Consider the following 23,219-nt stretch of genomic DNA (forward strand, 5'->3'; position numbering starts at 1 on the left):
AATGGACAGGGCACTTGAGGCAGAACAAAGGCAGGAAGAGGAGGACTTCCTTGCCTCTCAAGGCCCCCTTTATCCAGACAGTGTTCCTGCTGTGCAACCCATCACACAGGAAGAGGATGAGGAGGAGGAAGAGGAGGAGGAGGATGATTGTGTCAGCATGGAGGTGGAGGCTGGCACTCAGCATCAGCAGCAGCAGCAGCAGCAGTCTTGTAGGGATGATTTACAGTCCCAAGAAACACGTGGACTTGTACGTGGCTGGGAGGAGGTAGCTGCGGATCATGTTGTCCTTAGTGACCCAGAGGACTCCGGACCGAATGCCTCAGCTAACCTACGCTGCATGGCCTCCCTGATCCTGCAAAGCCTGCGGAAGGATCCTCGTATTCTTCGGATCAAGGAGAGGGACCATTACTGGCTGGCCACTCTCCTTGATCCATGGTACAAGGGTAAGGTTGCCGACCTTATCTTGCCATCGCAGAGGGAGCAGAGGATGAGACATCTCCGGGAGGCCTTGCAGAAAGGTCTGTGCAACGCGTTCCCAGAGACTGGGAGGTTACAAACTCCTGGTCCTGGACAAAGTGTTGCTGAGGCATCGGTCAGAAGGAGCAGTGGAGAAGGTGGCCGTCTGACTGATGCTTTCAGACAATTTTTTAGTCCGCAGCCCCAAGGTATGATCGGTTCCAGCACCCATTGCCAGCGTCTGATTTACATGGTGCAGGAATACCTAGGGGCAAGGTCAGACTTGGACACCTTTCCCACCGAAAATCCTCTGGCTTACTGGGTCTTGAGGATGGATCACTGGCCAGAGCTTGCACAGTATGCAATTGAGCTACTGGCCTGTCCTGCATCCAGCGTTCTTTCGGAACGCACCTTCAGTGCTGCTGGTGGCTTTGTTACCGATCACAGGGTGCGCCTGTCCACCGAATCAGTTGATCGACTGACCTTCATCAAGATGAATCAGTCTTGGATCACCCACAGCTACCAAGCACCTGAAGCTGATGTAACAGAATAATTTTTTTTTAAATATCACATCCCTTCAAGACTGCCTATGCTGATGCTGAGTGACTGTCCTGTTATGTTGATTGTCTATCCTCTTCCTCCTCCGCTGATATGTTGGAAGAGCATTTCTGGTTCTGGGTGATGCCTAAGGCCCAATTTTTCTGCCCCTGTTTAACAGGGGCGTTTAAGTACAATTTTTGATGCAATGCTTTGCAGCAGGGCTAATTCCTGCAATCAAACAAGAGTATATGGGAGAGGTTGCAGTGTGGTGGCACCAGCACCAGTGCCTAAGGCCCAATTTTTCTGCCCCTGTTTAACAGGGGCGTTTAATTACAATTTTTGATGCAATGCTTTGCAGCAGGGCTAATTCCTGCAATAAAACTAGAGTATATGGCAGAGGTTGCAGTGTGGTGGCACCAGCACCAGTGCCTAAGGCCCAATTTTTCTGCCCCTGTTTAACAGGGGCGTTTAAGTACAATTTTTGATGCAATGCTTTGCAGCAGGGCTAATTCCTGCAATAAAACTAGAGTATATGGGAGAGGTTGCAGTGTGGTGGCACCAGCAGCAGTGCCTAAGGCCCAATTTTTCTGCCCCTGTTTAACAGGGACATGTAATTACAATTCTTGATATAATATTTCACAGGAGGGCCCCTTCCTGTGCCCACCCAGAGTAACGGTGAGGACTTATAGTGTTGTGGCACCAGCACCACAACCACCAAATGTCAATTTTTCTACCACTGTTCAACAATGGCATGTAATTACAATTCTTGATATAATCGTTCACAGCAGGGCGCTCCAGCGCCCACCAAGAGTCACTTTGAGGGCTTACAATGTTGTGGCAAAACCAACACCTTGTTCCGCCATTTCTGCAGAGCATATAGGGCAGGCCCCTACTTTCAAACATCCAATTTACAAACATCTCCTACTTGCAAACGGAAGGAGACAACAGCAAGTGAGATGAAAAAAGATGGACGACAAAACAAATTATACAGGGGTGATAACCCTTCCCTATGTTTTCCAAAAAGCTTAAAAATAGTTTTTTTGACTGGAGCTACACTTTAAAAATGTACCAGTTGAAAATTACAAACAGATTCAACTTAACACAACAAACCTACACAGTCCCTGTCTTGTTTGCACCGCCTGTATACTGCTGTTCTGAGTATATAGGGCCTGGGGGCCACACGCATTTCCTTTTTTTAATATGGGTACGGGGTTCCCCTTAATATGCGTACAAGACCTAAAGGGGCTGGTAATGGGCAGGGAGGGCTACCCATGCCATTTTTCTCAATGATTTTCAACCATATTGCAGGAACCAGATATAACATTAAAACCGCAAGCAGTTTTAAATGGTGTTATTTCCGTTTAATGTCATTTTGTGCAGGGACTGTTCTAAACACGGGAAACACGTGGCACTTCACAGGCATACTACAGACACCCCCCCAGGCACCATATTTAAAGGAATATTTCACTTTTTTTTCACTTTAATCGTCATTAAAATCAGTGCTCCCGCCAAAACGGCCATTTTTAAAAACATTTTAGGCATTGACCCATGTCCCCTGGGGCAGGAGCCAGGTCCCCAAACCCTTTTTAGGACAGTATCTTGCATATTAGTCGTTAAAATTAGCACTTTTCATTTCGAACGTTCGAGTCCCATAGACTTCAATGGGGTTCTAAAGTTCGTTCGAATTTGGGGTCCGTTCGAAAGTTCTGGTGCGAACCGAACCGGGGGGTGTTCGGCTCATCCCTAGTTGCCACAAAGAGAGTGATTATTTTTTTCTGTGATTGAACTGGACCAGTTCAATGTGTATGCAACTGGGCCTTTTTAATTTAGCTTTCCCTTAGGGGTGAAGCCTGCAGTAATATAAGGATTTTTTGAGACTATTTGCATCTTCCTGTTCTTGGATGCTGGACTCTAGGGCCCCTCTCCTGTGAGCAATGGGTCTCTCATCTCTCTTCTCAAGCAACAATTACCAAAACTATGCTGGATTGTTCATAACTTAAAGAGGAGCTCCAGACAGCCCCCCCCCCCCCCCCACCAAAAAAATTATACAAAAACAAATACTGTAGCTGCTGACTTTTAATATTAGGACACTTACCTGTCCTGCAATGTTGGCACCCCAGATGATTTTTCAATCAGTTCTCAGGTGCTGCAGCCACCATTCCTTGTTATGGAGACAGGCAGTGAAGCCTTGTGGCTTCACAGCCGGTTCCCTACTGTGCATGCGCAAAGCATGCTGCACTTTGTGAATGGCCTGGCGACAGGGGAAGGAGGAGGGGGGCCGAAATTCCAAGGGACCTCATCGCAGCGTGGTCTCCTGGAAGTGGGGACGGGTACATGTCAATACCAGGTACCCCCCCCCCCCCGAAAGGTGCCAAATGTGGCAGCGGAGGGGGAAGGAAGCAAACAAGCGGAGCTTCCCATTTTGGGTGGAGCTACGCTTTATGGTGAGTGCCACCACTCTCTACCCACTTCCTGTCCTTAGGATGTGATATCTTGGTTATCACTGCAGCTGCAGCAATAATTAAAATGGATGTAAAGCTTCATTTTTTATATATATATAAAAATAATAAACATGCTTATACTTACAAAGTAAAAGTAATTACTTTTGCAGTTAGCGGAAGGAGGTTCTCCCCTCCCTGCCACCTGTAACAAGCTCTCCCATCCTATCAAGGGTAAAGATAACGTGACAATGTCAGTTCCTTTCATTCTTTCTTGGGCATTGGATTTGGATGCCAATGCCCAAGACAGAGTGAAAGGAACTGACATTGTTGCTTCCTTTCTGTGATATTAGAAACTGGAGGCGACAAGGATTTGGTAACTTCTGGTTTTGGATTTTTGTAAACAAGCCATTATGGCTTGTAAAAGCATTTGATGAAACTGATCTCAGTTTGATCAGATGCTTTGGAGGGCAGAGGAGAGATAGGGAGTAGTGATGGACGAACTTCCGACGGGACGTTTCGCAAACGCGGACCGCGAACGAGGCCGACCGTTCGCGAAACCGAACGTTCGCCGCGGGCCCCATTGACTTCAATGGGAGGCGAACTTCGCCAACCTTTAGGTTGAATTTGCAGCCACAAGATAATTATTAGCTGGGCAAACATAGTCCCACCACATGGCCAATGACATAACACATGTATGAGGTGAATTTGGGATCGATAACTACAAGCATTCTTTTTTTATAAGGGAAATTGTTCTGACAATTCAGGACTGTGGAGCGCATGAAGGCAATGGAGGAGAGGGAAGGTCAGGGACCAGGGTAGGCAAAGCAGAGGGTGCAGGAGATGATCACCAGCAGCGTGACATACAGCAATGACACATGCACCTTTGATAGAGGCATCTGACAACAGCACCGTGATAGAGGGCACTGACATCAGCAGCGTGACATAAAGCACTGACATCAGCACCGTGATATACAGCACTGACAGCAGCACCGTGATAGAGAGTACTGACATCAGAAGCGTGACATTAAGCACTGACATCAGCACCGTGATATACAGCACTGACAGCAGCACTGTGATAGAGGGCACTGACATCAGAAGCGTGACATACAGCACTGACATCAGCACAGTGATATACAGCACTGACAGCAGCACCGTGATAGAGAGTACTGACATCAGAAGCGTGACATTAAGCACTGACATCAGCACCGTGATATACAGCACTGACAGCAGCACCGTGATAGAGGGCACTGACATCAGAAGCGTGACATACAGCACTGACATCAGCAGAGTGATATACAGCACTGACAGCAGCACCGTGATAGAGAGTACTGACATCAGAAGCGTGACATTAAGCACTGACATCAGCACCGTGATATACAGCACTGACAGCAGCACCGTGACATTAAGCACTCACACCAGCACCGTGATATACAGCACTGACAGCAGCACCGTAAGCAGCCCCAGGAGGAAGTCAGCACAGCACAGGGATGGTGTGATCCCCTCATAATAAGCAGGCCCAGGAGAAACTCAGCACAGCACAGGAATGGTGTGATCCCCTCATAATAAGAACCCCCAGGAGGAAGTCAGCACAGCACAGGGATGGTGTGATCCCCTCATAATAAGCAGGCCCAGGAGAAACTCAGCACAGCACAGGGATGGTGTGATCCCCTCATAAAAAGAACCCCCAGGAGGAAGTCAGCACAGCACAGGGATGGTGTGATCCCCTCATAGTAAGCAGGCCCAGGAGAAACTCAGCACAGCACAGGGATGGTGTGATCCCCTCATAATAAGAACAGCCAGGAGGAAGTCAGCACAGCACAGGGATGGTGTGATCCCCTCATAGTAAGCAGGCCCAGGAGAAACTCAGCACAGCACAGGGATGGTGTGATCCCCTCATAATAAGAACCCCCAGGAGGAAGTCAGCACAGCACAGGGATGGTGTGATCCCCTCATAGTAAGCAGGCCCAGGAGAAACTCAGCACAGCACAGGGATGGTGTGATCCCCTCATAATAAGAACCCCCAGGAGGAAGTCAGCACAGCACAGGGATGGTGTGATCCCCTCATAATAAGAACCCCCAGGAGGAAGTCAGCACAGCACAGGGATATCATAAGCAGCCCCAGTAGAAATATGACACCGCTTAACCTCTTCAAAGAGGAGGGTAGGGGCATATAGTACAGTGTGCTTTTTTGGGACAAGGAAGTGAGCCAAATGAAGAAAGAAGGTCTGTGTGCTTGATTAAAAAAATTGTTTATAGACATATACATGGTCTACTGGTCACATGTGTTGAATTCCTCCGAGATCCATGCCTCATTAATTTTTATAAATGTGAGGTAGTTAACACTGTCGTGAGCTAGGCGAGTACGCTTATCGGTCACGATCCCCCCTGCTGCGCTGAACGTCCTTTCGGTCAGGACAATGGATGAGGGGCAAGCCAACAGTTCGATTGCAAATTGGGCAAGCTCTGGCCAGAGGTCAAGCCTGCCCACCCAGTAGTCCAGGGGTTCATCACTCCTCAGAGCGTCCACATCGGCCGTTAACCCAATGTAGTCGGACACCTGACGGTCTAGACGTTCCCTGATGCTGGATCCGGATGACACCTGTCGATGGGTCAGCTGAAAGAATGACCTCATATCCGAAGTCACCAACACATCTTCAAACCGGCCTCTTCTTGCAGGCGCTGTTGGATTGGTACCCGCAAATCCTTCTCTGGGAGTGGGAATTGCTCCTCTGCCAGCGCACGCAAAAGCAGAATGCAGCATTTCTCGAAGCAAGGCCTGGAAGTGCTGCATTCTGACAGCCCTCTGCGACGGCGGTAACATTTCCGCCATTTTGTGTTTGTACCGGGGGTCTAAGTACGTTGCCACCCAGTACTGGTCCTTGACCCTTATGCTTTTTATACGGGGGTCCCTATTAAAACACTGGAGCATGAAGGCCCCCATTTGCACTAAAGTGGAAGCGGTGTGGTGGCCTGGCTCCTTATCATCCAGGATAATGTCGTCCTCTTCATTCTCCTCTCCCCATCCACGCACAACAGGGATCCCAGAAAGGTTTAAAGCATGCTCTTCTTGCTCCTCCTCATCCGCCCCGGCACCATCCTCCTCTGACTCCTCATCAGACTCCTGTTGTTGACTTGTCTCAGATAGAGTAGCCCCCCCTGGGAATTCATCCAGCATTGCGACTTCCTCATCTTCCCGCTCCTGCTCCTCCACAGCCTGATCAATGACACGACGCAATGCACGCTCCATAAAGAAGGCATAAGGTACCATGTCACTGATGGCGCCATGGCTGCGACTGACCAGTTTGGTGATCTCCTCAAATGGCCGCAGAAGTCTGCATGCGTCGCGCATGAGCAGCCACTGGCGCGGTGAAAAAAACCCCAGCTCCCCAGAACCGTTTCTTTCGCAGAGTTCATACAGGTAGACGTTAACTGCACGTTTCTGCTGGAGCAGCCTATCAAGCATATAGAAGGTTGAGTTCCATCGCGTCGGGCAATCGCAAATAAGACATCTGACCGGCAGATGGTGTCGCCGCTGAATGTCAGCAAGGCGAGCCATGGCCGTGTAAGATCTTCTGAAATGGGCCGAGATTTTCCTTGCCTGCCGCAAGATGTCCTGGACCCCAGGGTATTTGACAAGGAATCGCTGCACGACCAAGTTTAAGACGTGTGCCATGCATGGCACGTGCGTGATTTTGCCCTGTTTCAATGCGCTAAGCAGATTGGCACCGTTGTCACACACCACTTTACCAACTGTCAAATTGAGCGGTGTTAGCCACTGATCTGCCTGTGAACGCAAAGCTGAAAGGAGTGCCGGGCCAGTGTGGCTCTTGGCTTCCAGGCACAACAGACGCAGCACGGCATGGCAACGTCTCACCTGGCATGTGGAATAGGTTCTGGGGAGCTTGGGCGGTGCAGCGGAAGAGATGCTAGCAGCGGAAAAGGAGGAGGCAGCTGAGGAGGAGAGGGAGGAGGATGGGGTAGGAGGAGGAGGAGAAGAAGAGTCAGGCCTGCATGCAATCCGTGGCAGTAAAACCAAATCTACACGGGTGCCACGGGTTACATGCTTGACGGCCGTCAGAAGGTTCACCCAGTGGGCAGTAAAAGTGATATACCTTCCCTGCCCGTGTTTGCTAGACCACGTGTCTGTGGTCAGATGTATCTTGGCACCGACACTGTGTGCCAGAGATACATTCACTTGCACATGGCCATATAGCTCTGGGATGCCCTTCTCTGAGAAATACTTCCTTCCTGGGACCTTCCATTGTGGTGTTCCAATGGCCACAAATTTGCGAAAGGCCTCCGAGTCCACCAGTTTATATGGCAGTAGTTGGCAGGCTATCAGTTCTGACAAGCCAGCCGTCAACCGTTGGGCAAGAGGGTTATCCGGCGTCATCTTTTTTTTACGCTCGAACATTAGGCCCACGGAAGCCTGCCTTTTTGCAGAAACACGTGAGCTTGGCGTGATGGAAGGTGGAGTGGAGGACAATTGTGAGGAGAAGGAGAAGTAGAAGACGAGGCTGGACGGTGAGAGCCTGCAGTGTGGCTTTGTGTGTTCCGTTGCTCCCACTGGGCTCGGTGATGGCTGCTCATGTGCCTTCTTAAGGCGGTCGTCCCTAGGTGAGTGTTGGGCTTACCGCGACTAATGCGTTGACTGCAAAGATTGCAGATGGCAACGCTATTGTCAGCAGCGGACACGTTAAAAAAAGCCCACACTGCAGAGCCATGTGCCGGTGTCCTGGGAGTGCCAGATGTGACCGTACATGGTCGATGACTCGCTCCTGATACATTTGCAGTCTGCTTTGTCCCTCCTGTGCAATGTAAGTTATTCCTGCTTCTCCTCCCTATCTGCTGGTCCATATCTCCCTCTGAACTCCCCTCCTCTTCCTCTCTTGTGGGCACCCACGTGACATCACTAGACACGTCATCATCAACGTCACCTTCCCCACCCCTATAAGTAGAGATCTCGGAATAGGCAGCAACACCGGGGACCAACCTCCTCCTTGGGCTGATCTGGGTACTGTCGTCAGACTGCTGAGTAGCGGTTGTTGCTACCTCCTCTTCCTGATCCAATACCAAGAGTGGCTGCGCATCAGAAATGTCCTCTTGATATGGATCGGAAAATATTTCCTGTGACTCAAGCGGAAGGTATGTGGTGGTGGTGGTGGTGGTGGTGTTGTTGGTGGTAGTGTCTTTGGGGGTGCACATAGCAGAGAGTGAAGAAGAGGGTGCAGATCGAGAGGATGAGGAGGGTGCAGAAGAGTAAGGCTGAGTGAGCCACTCAACCAAGTCTGGTGCGTCCTTTAAAGTAATTGAACGCACCTTCTGCAACTTCCCACTTTGGCTCAAGGCTGTTGCTCCTGCCCTACCCCTACCACCCCTGCGGAAGGGCCTGCCTCTTCCTCTGCCTGTAATTTTTTAAATCACCCTGTGACAAAACTCTTAGTCCCTATACCGCTGAAGGACTGCTGCAGTATAGGGCAGCGGTCAGCAGTGGTGCACCTCAACCCTATCTATTGTGGACCGATAACGGTCCTTACAGAACAGCAGACTGTACCGCACTCAACCCTATGTACTGTAGCACCCTAGACCAAGTTACCAGTCCTTATAGGAACTTTTGTGGACCAAGCAGGTTGTGTGTTAGTGATTAGCAGACTGTACTTCAGTCCCTATACCAATGAAGGACTGCTGCAGTATAGGGCAGCAGTCAGCAGTAGTGCACCTCAACCCTATGTATTGTGGACTGATAACAGTCCTTATAGAACAGCAGACTGTACCTCACTCAACCCTATGTACTGTAGCACCCTAGACCAAGTTACCAGTCCTTATAAGAACTTTTGTGGACCAAGCAGGTTGTGTGTTAGTGATTAGCAGACTGTACGTCAGTCCCTATACCAATGAAGGACTGCTGCAGTATAGGGCAGCAGTCAGCAGTAGTGCACCTCAACCCTATGTATTGTGGACCGATAACAGTCCTTATAGAATAGCAGACTGTACCTAACTCAACCCTATGTACTGTAGCACCCTAGACCAAGTTACCAGTCCTTATAAGAACTTTTGTAGACCAAGCAGGTTGTGTGTTAGTGATTAGCAGACTGTACGTCAGTCCCTATACCAATGAAGGACTGCTGCAGTATAGGGCAGCGGTCAGCAGTGGTGCACCTCAACCCTATCTATTGTGGACCAATAGCGGTCCTTACAGAACAGCAGACTGTACCGCACTCAACCCTATGTACTGTAGCACCCTAGACCAAGTTACCAGTCTTTATAGGAACTTTTGTGGACCAAGCAGGTTGTGTGTTAGTGATTAGCAGACTGTACGTCAGTCCCTATACCAATGAAGGACTGCTGCAGTATAGGGCAGCGGTCAGCAGTGGTGCACCTCAACCCTATCTATTGTGGACCGATAGCGGTCCTTACAGAACAGCAGACTGTACCGCACTCAACCCTATGTACTGTAGCACCCTAGACCAAGTTACCAGTCCTTATAGGAACTTTTGTGGACCAAGCAGGTTGTGTGTTAGTGATTAGCAGACTGTACGTCAGTCCCTATACCAATGAAGGACTGCTGCAGTATAGGGCAGCGGTCAGCAGTGGTGCACCTCAACCCTATCTATTGTGGACCGATAGCGGTCCTTACAGAACAGCAGACTGTACCGCACTCAACCCTATGTACTGTAGCACCCTAGACCAAGTTACCAGTCCTTATAAGAACTTTTGTGGACCAAGCAGGTTGTGTGTTAGTGATTAGCAGACTGTACGTTAGTCCCTATACCAATGAAGGACTGCTGCAGTATAGGGCAGCGGTCAGCAGTGGTGCACCTCAACCCTATCTATTGTGGACCGATAGCGGTCCTTACAGAACAGCAGACTGTACCGCACTCAACCCTATGTACTGTAGCACCCTAGACCAAGTTACCAGTCATTATAGGAACTTTTGTGGACCAAGCAGGTTGTGTGTTAGTGATTAGCAGACTGTACTTCAGTCCCTATACCAATGAAGGACTGCTGCAGTATAGGGCAGCAGTCAGCAGTGGTGCACCTCAACCCTATCTATTGTGGACTGATAGCGGTCCTTACAGAACAGCAGACCCTACCGCACTCAACCCTATGTACTGTAGCACCCTAGACCAAGTTACCAGTCCTTATAAGAACTTTTGTGGACCAAGCAGGTTGTGTGTTAGTGATTAGCAGACTGTACGTCAGTCCCTATACCAATGAAGGACTGCTGCAGTATAGGGCAGCAGTCAGCAGTAGTGCACTTCAACCCTATCTATTGTGGACCGATAGCGGTCCTTACAGAACAGCAGACTGTACCGCACTCAACCCTATGTACTGTAGCACCCTAGACCAAGTTACCAGTCCTTATAGGAACTTTTGTGGACCAAGCAGGTTGTGTGTTAGTGATTAGCAGACTGTACTTCAGTCCCTATACCAATGAAGGACTACTGCAGTATAGGGCAGCGGTCAGCAGTGGTGCACCTCAACCCTATCTATTGTGGACCAATAGCGGTCCTTACAGAACAGCAGACTGTACCTCACTCAACCCTATGTACTGTAGCACCCTAGACAGACCAAGTTACCAGTCCTGATAAAGAGCTTTGTGGAACAAGTGAGTTGTGAATGATTAGCAGACTGCAGCAGAAGGGCAGCAGTCAAGTATAATATTCTTTCTATATTTGGAAGAAAGAATATTATACGTGTACAAGCCTATTACCATACCACTGATACCAGTCCTGAAAAGAACCTTTGTGGAACTAATAGTAACAGCAAGTCTTTAAACTGACCCTCACTGCCTGACACACTGCTTCCTTCCTGTCCCTATACAAAGTGGCAAAAAAGAGGAGCCTGGAACAATTAGTGGTTACTGGAATAGCTCTTTTGTGGACCTGATAGTAACAGCTAATGATGATGATGATGATGACAACTAAACTGACTCTCCCTGTAGCACACACTGTCCTTTCCCTTTCTCTAAACTGACAAAAGACACTCAGGCTGCTGCAAGAATCAGTAGCACAGCAAACCTATATACACCTAACACCTATACCAGTCCTGAAAAGAACTTTTGTGTACCAAATAGCTAGCGATTTATCTCTCCCTACTCCACACAGCAACCTTTCCCTATAGTGACAGAAGAAAGAATGTAAAATGGCCACCGGATCGGGTGTATTTATAGGTTAGGGGGAATGTCCAAGTGTCCATGTGCTGTCATGTCTCAATTGGCTGTCCTGTACCCCATGATAGACGTGTCATCATAGGTCAAAGTTCTTTTACACATTAAACACGTAAGTCCGCCGGGGCGAACGACGGCAATAGGCGAGCGACGAGCGGACCGCGAACGGCCGAAATTCGCCGCGAAACGACCGCCGGGCGAACCGTTCGGCCATCACTAATAGGGAGTCTATCCCATGTGATAGCAATAAAGTTGATCCAAAAAAATGTAAGGGTACAATGTCAAAAATAAATAAATAAATAATGAAATAAGAAAACATTTGTAGCGTCCCTGTCCACCCTGTGCAAAGGCGATTGCACACATAGGTAAACGGTGATTGCAGCACACATGTGAAGTATAGGTCTGAACTGGTAACCAGTAAAGGCTTTTAGGGAGTCGCCTATGGAGAATTTTTAGTACCACAGTGTGGCACCGTCCCACGGGTGCGTGCAATTTTAAAGCGTGATATGTGAGGTATCTGTTTACCTCCCCTTTTATGTTTTACCTAAAATGTATGTATTATATTGTGCTTTATGTGCACTAAAATGTATGCAAATGCACTTTTCCTGAAAATTAGCTTTTGATAAACTGCTGCACAAATATTGCGTGACATAAAAAAATTGCAACAGCAACCATTTTATTCTCCAAGGTCTCTGCTTAAAAAATATATATAATGTTTTGGAGTTCTAAGTATTTTTCTAGCTAAAAAATGCAGATTTTTACATGTATGAGAGAAATGTCAGAATTGGCCCAGACTGGAAGTAGCTAGGAATGGCTGAAATATGTCAACATCTTTGCTTCCTTTGCATCAGAAAACTGTTAAAAGGCATTCCTTTTGTTGATTCCTATATAGCGACATCTCCTGGAAACTAGCTCAAGAGGCAAAGAGAGACCCATTGGTGTAAAGCTAGGTTCATACTTGTGCAACCTTGTTCTGAGGGAAGGGCAGTCCAATGAAATTAAAGCAGTAGTATAGTAAATTTTTTAACTTTTACCTACAGGTAAGCCTATAATAAGGCTTACCTGTAGGTAAAAAAAATATCTCCTAAACCTGTACGATAGTCCCCTCGCAATAAACCGCTGACTTCAGTGGCGCATGCGCTCTGGGGATTCTCGTCTGAAAGTCCGGCAGACACTGCACCTTGCCGGAAAGAAGTCTCCAAGGCCGAGGGTAAATGTCAGCCCCCTTAGCGTGGACCGGTGAGATACCGGCGCCTCACTCTAAGGGAAGCATTTCATAATGAGCTAGTTATTATTATTATGCCTTTTCCCTTACAGGTGTAGGGAAAAAAATGTCAGCGGCTTTACTACCGCTTTAATAAGCTGCCCTACCCACAGAAGGCGGGTAAAAAAAAAGTCCTGAACCTCCACACACAAAGGAGAGTAGGATAGTTCTCTTGGGGGGGGGGGGAGGGTGGCTGTGCCCATGATATGCTGCGAAGTCAAGGTCACTACTCCTGGTTCTGAGCAGGAACGGTTTAAAAAGAGGGCATGCGATTATTCTCATAAACAGCAGTAAAGACTAAGGTAGTTCTGGTAACACAAGCATACGGCTGGAATGATCCCAGGTCTGAGGATACAGGGAACACCCCCAGGGACTTAAGTAAGACTTAAGCTCCCCACAGTAACTGGATTATTTGGATAAGTTGTGGACTATTAGGCTCCTGTCTAGCTACCTGCACACTGGTTTTGACAATGTGAGGGCCTCTCGCCTGGCTGCAGATCATTTACCTGACTACCTCTGCCTCATCAGGGGTTGCCTCACTAACCTGCTGAAGAAAGGAAGCTCAGAAACGTATCTTCCCTAGACACAGGAATAGGAATGCAGGTAATTGTGGGAAATGGAGTTAAAGTGGTCTGCACCTCCATCTGAGCATGGTGAGTAAACCGGCACTCTGGTATTGTACTTTAGAGGGTAGATAAAACATTTCAAAGTTAAAAGCTAAGTTCACCTTTGTTCACTTTTTTTTTATTCCAGCTCCTTTATGTACCAATATAGCATTAATGTACTTATTTTGCAAAAAAAAAAAAACAGCTTTCCATTTATTCAACACACACACTTACTTCACTCTCTTCAGAGCTGTTTAAAAACCCTGCTCTATTACTTCTGCCTTACTTCCTGGACAGACTTTAGGCCATGACACAAGAAGGAGATGACCAGCTGAGGGTAGATGATGCAGGGCGGGTGCTAATGAGATCAGCTGATCAACTCCTTCCTGTGTCATGACCTAAACAAAACAAAAATAAACCTAGCTTAATAAACACAAATCCAAAAATAAACCTGGCTTAGTAAACATAAATCTTCCCACATAAAACATTGCAATATACAATCACAATATTGCTGTTCTTCATTATTATCCGTTGCTGTTTATGCTTACAGCGCCTACCAATTATGATATGCATTTAACACATTACTTTGTTGTAGAGCTGAGCTACTGTATCTGAAAAATCTGAATGTATATTAAATTATGTTTTACTATTAAACATAGTTTTAAAAAAAATATTGATTATTGATACACCTACCCCAACATTGTTACATCTGGACACCATGTCTCTGAACTGCTGCTCATTGCCAGATCTGGTGCAGAGTTTATAGCTGATAGGCTGGTATCTTTCATACCAGGGTCTCCAGGGATTGCTAACAATAACATTCTCATTTGGTGGAGAAATCTGTAAAATACAAAGACAAATACAATGTGCTGAAAATACTTTATAAATTTGCATTATACCACTGGGTTTAAAAGTCTAAATTTGTATTAATCGGATATAATGGTAACATTACAAATACAGTTAGATGGATTCACTTTAATTCCACATAGATACGATTATTATTATTGTGCAATGTAATATAACAATATTATAACATTGGTTGTTATAATACTAGCTGTGGCCAATCTGTATATGGAGTTACAAAATGTTGTCAAGTTTTAAGATTTTTGGATAAAATTTGGAGGTAATCTGCATTATGCTTTTTAGACCTGTAAACCTGTGTTAGGATTGTATTATACTTCCTACCCCCCATGACAATTGTCTTGTAATGCGTCCCCCTAACTCAGTTAACTTGATAGACTTATGTCGGCCATACATGAACAGCCAGTTTAGCAGGGACCTGATGAATTTCGATCCATGTATGGGTAGGCTGATTTTACCCAAGTCAATCCATCAATCGACTTGATTACAACCAGCCTGTCAGATTTATATCATGCAATTACTGCTGACAGCTATAGCCTCTAGCAATAATTATTGTTTTCTGGTGGCCGGGATGGAGCCCCACGTCCATCCACCGGCAAAACACAATAGGGCTGTGAGAGGTATTCCCCCATCAACATGAACTCTGTTGATGGGGGAATCAAGCTTTTTAAAATCAGATCATCTATAGGTTGCCTTAAGCCCCATACACACTATCAGATTTTATGCTGATTTTTTCCTTCAGATTTACCAAAACCATATAATATGAGGTCAAACCTTAGGAGTTTCAATTTGTATGCAATCAGACAGGCCCTCACACTACATGATTTTGGTAAATCTGAAGACAAAAATCTGCAGAAAATCTGATAGTGTGTATGGAGCTTTAGGATCACATTAAGGCTACTTTCACACTGGGGCCGACGAGCGTTAGCACTAAAGCACTGCTCATTTTAGTGGAGCTTTTTGGCCATTAGCGGGGCACTTTTAACCCCCACTAGTGCCCAAAGAAGGGGTTAAAAGTTTCCATTTTGAGGCGCCTCTGAAACGCTTTTCAGACGCTTTGTAAGCACAGACCATTCATCTCCCAAACCGCCCCAAAGACGCTGCTTGCAGGACTTTTCAAAATGTCCCACAAGTGCACCACCTCAGTGTGAAAAGTCACACTTAAAATAATGGCAGGCAGTTTTCAGGTGTTATTTAGAGGCTATTTCTAGTGATAAAACACCTAAAACTGCCTCAGTGTGAAGCCAGCCTAACAAGAGCAGAATTTTTTAGTCACACAAGACATACCCTGAGTCCTCTAGAAGATTAAGTGTACTATGGCCCTTCTCTTGTAGCAACTTAAGCTGAGTGGGTGAAATGTAAGTTATACAGAACTCTACTCCACTAATTAAAATGCACAAACTAGGCAGGTACAGCAACCAGCCCGGTGCGCATGAATGTAATATAGTTTTTTTCATATGAATGTATTTCTTCCTCCCATTTTCTTACTCCTACTATTTTTTTAATATCACCAACAGGAAGTAATAGGTTATATATTTTAGATCGTTTTTATTTGCTTTATCCTTATTTATTGCCATTTGTTCAAATGCAGTTAACTATCTATTAATCATTATCACCATTGGATCTATATACGTTTTTAATTGAAAATACTGAAACCATTTATTTTTATATTCTTGCCCCAGTTTGGTTTGGATGGTCCCACTGTTGGCCGTCACTCAAGAAATTCTGGGGTTCCTGATGTAAGAATGTGGGATGATAACACATGAAGCATATTCTTTTGTTTATTTAATATTAAATATTTTTTTTTATATTTTAATATTGTTTAATATTTCAAAAGGCAAACTATGCCAACAAGCTTATGAGTAAAACTAAGGCTGCCTTAGTACAGAACACTCTTGCCTTCCTCAGAGTCTACCACAAATATCTGAATTGAGCTTATATGTTCCGCTAATGTTAGCAAGGGGTTTTCTGCAAGGTGTTTCCGTTTATTTTTTTTCCGTTCTCACAGTTCAGAAATATGCTGATAGATTAACTAGATTTTAACTAAACTTGGCACTAGTATGGCTGACTGTATGGGCCCCTGTGGCAGGGACATTCGTGTACATGTTCCAATCAGGGCCGGATTAACATAGGGGCTATTGGAGCTGCAGCTCCAGGCCCCTTTCTCAAGATAGGCCCATTTGCCCAAAAAAAAAAAATCAAAAAAAAAAAAAAAGATTGACTTCGAGAATTGTAGCTCAGCGATCAGGAGTCAAAGAGACCCCACCTTTGGGGGGTAGTTAGCTAAAGACCCACTCCAGCACTGGTTCAAATATGGGGCTGCTATCATCTATGGTTCCGGAGATACGGGGCTCCTTGCACAGCCTGTCAGAAGCTGCATACAGAGCGGCAGTATAAATACAAGCTGGAACACTCTGCAGCAGACGGAGAGGATGACCTCACAGAGCTTATAATAATTATTTGTAGATAACTTATGATAATTAACCCCTTGCCACCCAGGCCCATTCTGAGACTTCTCTCCTACATGTAAAAATCATCATTTTTTTATGCTAGAAAATTACTCAGAACCCTCAAACATTATATATTGTTTTAGCAGAGACCCTATGGAATAAAATGGTGGTCTTTGCAACTTTTTATGTTATACGATATTTGCGCAGCAATTTTTCAAACTTTTTTTTGGAAAGAAACTGTTTCATTCATAAAAAAAAACACTAAAGTTAGCACGATTTTGCTTTACATTTTTTACAGGTTACATGTTTAGAGTTACAGAGGAGGTCTAGTGCTAGAATTATTGTTCTCGCTCTAACAATCGTGGCATATGGAACCTGTGTGTATCTGACTCTGATATTAACCAGAGCCTACCCAGGGACTGACTAGTATCTCTCCCCAGCCTGTCCCCACCCACCCTCTCACCTGCTGACCTGTGAATGGGGCGATCACTCCCACAGTGTTATTGTGTTCTGCCAGTGAATACAATGATTAGTGTTGCTAACTATAGCTGGCAGCACTGATTGTTTTGGGGAAAACCTGACAGGCTGGATGTACTCAAGTTGGTTAATAGGTTGACTTGTGTAAAACCAGCTAGCCCATACATAGATCGACTGTGGCTGGTCTCTGCTTAATTGGTGTAATTTCAATCCATGTCTGGCCCACTTAACCACTACGCAGTCCCTAAACATCCTTCCACAAACCTTTACATTTTTCCTTCCCAGATTACTTCATCCTCCTCTCCTATACATAGTGCCCACTGTCATACCCTCCACACTTCTCTCCTATACATAGTGCCCACTGTCATACTCTCCACACTTCTCTCCTATATATAGTGCCCACTGTCATACTCTCCACACTTCTCTCCTATACATAGTGCCCATTGTCATACTCTCTACACGTCTCTCCTGTACATAGTGCCCGCTGTCATACTCTCTACACTTCTCTCCTATACATAGTGCCCGCTGTCATACTCTCTACACTTCTCTCCTATACATAGTGCCCGCTGTCATACTCTCTACACGTCTCTCCTGTACATAGTGCCCGCTGTCATACTCTCCACACTTCTCTCCTGTACATACTGCTCACTGTCATATCCTACACACTCCTCTCCTATACATAACGCCCGCTGTCATATCCTACACACTCCTCCTCTCTTGTAAATAGTGCCCACTGTCATACACTTCTCTCCTGTACATATTGCCCACTGTCATACCCTCCATACTCCTCTCCTATACATACTACTCACTGTCATACCCTCCATACTCCTCTCCTATACATAGTGCCCACTGTCATACCTCCAACACTTCTCTCCTATGCATAGCACCCACTGTCATACCCTCCGCACTCCTCTCCTGTACATACTACCCACTGTCATAACCTCCGCACTCTTCTCCTGTACATACTACTCACTGTCATACCCTCCATACTTCTCTCCTATACATAGCGCCCACTGTCATACCTCCAACACTTCTCTCCTATACATAGCGCCCACTGTCATACTCTCCACACTCCTCTCCTGTACATACTACTCACTGTCATACCCTCCATACTCCTCTCCTATACATAGTGCCCACGTCATACCCTCCCTCCACACTCTTCTCCTGTAATTACTGCTTACTGTCCTACTCTCCACACTTCTCTCCTGTACATAGTGCCCACTGTCATGCCCTCCACACTCCTGTACACATTGTTCACTGTCATACCCTCCACACTCTTCTCTTATACATAGTGCCCAATGTCATACCCTCTACACTCCTCTGCTGTGCATACTGCCCACTGTCATACCCTTCACACTCCTCTCCTGTACAAAGTGCCTTCTGCCATACCCTCTGCACTCCTCTCGTGTACATAGTGCCCACTGTTAGACCCTCCACATTCCTCTCCCTCACCTGCACATACTTCCCACTTGTATACCATCCATACTCCTCCACTATGCCTCTTACCCACAAAAACTGTTCTTTAAAATTATACTGAATATCCTCAATGTTACCAGCTCTAGAATGGGCACTTTTTTTTCAGTTCAACTAAAGGAAATCTCACAGTCCTCATATTTCTTCTGCCACATTATTAGTACTTATTTCATTTTGTAATTACTATTGTGATGTATAGAGGAACACGGGGGATGTCAGCTACTATAAATATAGCACTTGTAAAGAAAAGCGTCCCTGAAAATATTTTTGAAATGTTGACAACTATGCACTTAGGCACTGCCCAAGGGCCACAGGGTCAGTAGGGGGCCCCATGAGAGGCTTGTGATATTAAAGCGGTAGTAAACTTTTCTAACATTACTACTTTTTAGAGGCCCTGGGGTAGGTTATGCCATAATGTACAAGTATGCACAGCATATTAGCACATTAGGGTACACTTAAATTGTCAGACTGAGCCCTCCAGTGCTGTGCTGGGATCAACCGGCGGGGCCCCGGGCACTTCCATCTTCACCCGGTCTTCCTTCTGGGTTCTGTGCCTTCGGTCACTTGCCTTGGCGAGGCTGCGTTGATGTCATTCCCACACATGCTCATGTGCATCCTCTCTCTCTCACCCCCCCCTTTCTCTCACATCCTCCCTCCCTTACCCCTCTTTCACCCCCTTTCTCTCTCTCTCTCTCTCTCTCTCTCTCTCTCTCATCCTCCCCCTCTCTCTTTAATTTAATTTGTTATCACAAAAAATAGTTTGCATTTTTATTTATTTATTGTTTATAAAAGGCCCCGCCAAAATCCTCAGCACCAGGCCCATGATGTTCTTAATCTGGCCCTGGTTCCAATAAGCAAGTAGGCTAATGTGAAGGTTGCATTCTATACTGTGTATTCTATAATTTCATCTAGATTTAAATGAAAGGAAAAAAATAGGCTGTACTTATGTATGGTAAACTGATTCTACTTGTCCTAACTTTGTTTGCAAGTTAAAAAATTAAGTTAAACATCTGAATAAATGTATAATGTTTACCTGCAGCAGGTATTTGAAAAGAACCCCAATATGTATAGAGTTGTAAGAAGTAATTTTGCATTGGAGAGAGAGTGTAAATGGAAAAGGATTAATGGGCATGGGGGATGGACACAGACATTCAGAGTAAGAGATTATTCAATTCAAATCTAATTCAAGGAGAACTGGTGAGATCCAAAATTAGTAAACTACAGAAACCTATCGGGAATTAACTCTGTTTCAAATAACAGCTGTATGCTAAATTGAAATCAAACTGATGTGTTTGCCTTGCTGCTTTATGCCGATTATTGTCAGCATTCCCTGTATTGCCTCTTTATTGGGTTCTCAAATATCATAGTAATTACATAGTATCTCGTAACAATGCCTTCCACAGTTTCCACATACCAGAGACTATCCTTTTCTGTAAATACAAAATGGTTTCTTTTGGAATTGCAATCCTTGTATAATTTGTTTATTGTTTTAAGCAGAGTAAAAGTGAACAATTGTGAATCAACACACATAGGGCCCTTTCACATAGGCTGTCAGTGGTGACATCTGCCACTACCTGATCCGATCCTGTCCGCTAAATCCAGACGGATGATGGTCATGTTTTCCATCCATCTGGCAGAAGGATCCGATATGATTGGGTGAAATTGGCCAGGTGGTCCATTTTCTGCTAATTTCCCCATAGAGGAGAGCGGGAATTGGTCTGTCTCCACTCTGCACAGTGAGTGAAGGCGGACCTGTCATCTGCTTGCTGAACGGGGATCAAAAGTGGAGTCTGCCAAGTGGTGGCACCTGTGTGAAAGGGGCCATAGTGGTACAAAATTAGACAAGAGAGTATCTGGTTACATCAGCTTAGAGATTAGCATTCAAGATTTAGGACCAACAGTACAATATATCAGATATCCATTAGGCAATCCTTCTCAGAAGTCTAGAGATACAAATAATAGAGGGTATCACTTTTCTCAATGTAACAATTTCTCTAGCTTACCTCTGCTAACAAAAAGATACATCTATCACAATAAACAATGAATGGAGAAGATAATTACTTACCCCAATAGTTCTGTCCAAATCACTGCACCTATTGCCAAAACATATTTTTTTAGCCTTGGATAGAGTGAGGAAAGATTAGAATCTCTGTCAGATCTTACTGCTCTCCTGTGTTATCCTTACTCACTGTCCCAATGACAATCTTTTTGCTAGACAGTAAGTAAAGGAAACTCTCCAATAACACAGACAGTCATTTTTTAGGTAAGTAGGGGACCAACAGTACCCCTGTTCACCTTGTATTGTTGTATGTTTCCCTGTTTTAGATTTTCTCTTACTTCCTGTTTTAAGGTTTGTCCCCAGAACAGAAATAAAGGGAAAATATCCCCAGTGGAGCCCCAGATAGCAGTAAAGTCTGCCAAGGGATCTAACCTTTCCCCACTGTATCCAAAACTAAAAAAAACTTTTTGGGTAAAGATACATTTTAATAGTTTCACAAAGCAACTGTTGTAACTGTGAAAAAAATACATGAGATTCTAAGTTTTATCTGGGTAATGTTTGAGGTATTGTATACTTACTTGGACTCCTCCAAATCCATTGGGTGCCAAGTATCTTTCACACTCTGCTGCAATGTCATCCCATTTCCACTCAAACAAGTGGACAATTGATGTCCGACCAGCTCTTGTGTTGGGGTTGTATTGGGCTGAGCAAAGCCCAACTGTGACCAACAGAACTAGGAGCTTCATCCTGCCTGCTAATGTTACAGCATGCTCTCATTCTACTAGTCTTATAAACTATGGGTGTTGCATAACTGTGTCAAATGACCACCTGTGATTGTTTATAGTGATAGCCAGGTGATGATATTATAAAAATTCCCACAAGCAGGCTTGTTTTTCTCAAATGCAAGTGTTTGTTAAAGATAAACAGATTAAATAGGGGGACACACTCTAGAGTTGTTGATGAGCACATGCATAAAGTTCCCCACCCATTGGATGACCCAAAAGGGAACTATACAATGTAAAAAAAAAAGCAAGGGCCATATTAATATATAAATGATTGTGAGAAGAATGTATTAGATCCAGACAGGATAATACACTACAGAGGGGGACATCATTAAACAACCCAATAATGGATAAGATAATAACTTACCCCCATAGTTCTGTCCAAATCACTACAAAGGCACTTGATAGAAATGTTTGGAACAAGCCAGGAGGAGGAATAAAAAAATAAACCCCAAAAATTGTAAACAATTTAAGTTACAATAAATTAATTAATTCCTTTGGGAGTTTAGAAATGCCTACAAAAGCGAAAGATACACCATCACAATAAACAATGAATGGAGAAGATAATTACTTACCCCGATAGTTCTGTCCAAATCACTACAAAGGCACATGATAGAAACATGGAAAAAGCCAGGAGGAGGAACACAATTTTCTTTAGAAACAAGCCAAACAGGCTAAAAATGTCCCCAAATTAATGTACATACAGCACACACACAGTACACACACAGTTTTAGTAAACTAATACCAATGTCTTCTTCAAAAAATGGTGTGCATGACATCTACCCAAAAACACCTGGCTTATATTGTGCAACCAATTGTGTACATCCAGGATCTACCTCCCACCCAATGGGTGAGCCCAAACAAAATATCTAATCTCAGAATGCCCACAGTTTCGAAAGGGATCCATCCTCACCTCCCTCCATGACGTCACTAAAAAGTATCTGAGACCGAAATAGATGTCCAGGCTGGAAATTACCTATTCTCCGCCATCCACACCAATTCGGACACTGCAGAAGGTGATCAGGTCAAATGTGATGCAGAACCAGAGAAACCACCATCCTCAAAAAACAAACCGTGAGCTCCACATTGGAGTGCAGGGGACAAAAAATTTGGCTGCCATACATCAGCCCTATTGAAATCAAAGGAATCAAGCAAACAAGTAAATGTGAAAAACCTGCACTTTAATTACAGAGATGGGGACACAGACTGGGGAGCTCATGCAACAAGCTTCCCCCACAAAAAATGCATACCACACCTAAGAAGGGAACAAGAAGGAGGGCAACCAATTAAACAAAAGCAAAAACCATAAAATAAAGCAGAACAAAGCAAGACAGGTTTCTGATTGATATTACATTAGATTTATTATTGGAAGAGTCACATGTAAATTACATATATATGTGTACAGCTTGTATAACAGTGTAAATTTGCTGTCCCCTCAAAATAACTCAACACACAGCCATTAATGTCTAAACCGCTGGCAACAAAAGTGAGTACACCCGGAGTGCATGCGCGGAGTCTCCCAAGATGGCCGCCGGCTTCTAGAGCTCCGCTCCACCACAGCCCTGTATTGACCACCGGAGCACATAGAGCACCCTAACGCACCGCATAATGGCAGATTCGGGCAGGGGAACACACCGGGATCCCGCGGATGTCATCACCGAACGCCAGGAGAGATCTGTCAGGCCGTATGAGGGCTGAAAA

The 23,219-nt window shown here is 45.1% G+C and overlaps 1 protein-coding gene across 1 annotated transcript in view; it reads right to left on the reverse strand.

The window, feature by feature from the left end:
- Positions 1 to 21,515, reverse strand: part of LOC143928124 (pancreatic alpha-amylase-like) — a 36,740-nt gene extending 15,225 nt beyond the window's left edge. The window contains exons 1-2 of the mRNA XM_077452787.1: positions 21,315 to 21,515; positions 14,170 to 14,316 (exon numbers count right to left, since the gene is read on the reverse strand). Of these exons, the coding sequence (XP_077308913.1) occupies positions 14,170 to 14,316; positions 21,315 to 21,482 (315 nt within the window). The 5' untranslated portion in view covers positions 21,483 to 21,515. The remainder of the gene's footprint in view (positions 1 to 14,169; positions 14,317 to 21,314) is intronic.
- Between the last annotated feature and the right edge of the window lie 1,704 nt (positions 21,516 to 23,219).

Source organism: Lithobates pipiens, unplaced genomic scaffold (assembly GCF_037356315.1).
Source record: "Lithobates pipiens isolate NorthernLeopardFrog02 unplaced genomic scaffold, aLitPip1_a1.2 Scaffold_23, whole genome shotgun sequence".
NCBI lineage: Eukaryota > Metazoa > Chordata > Amphibia > Anura > Ranidae > Lithobates > Lithobates pipiens.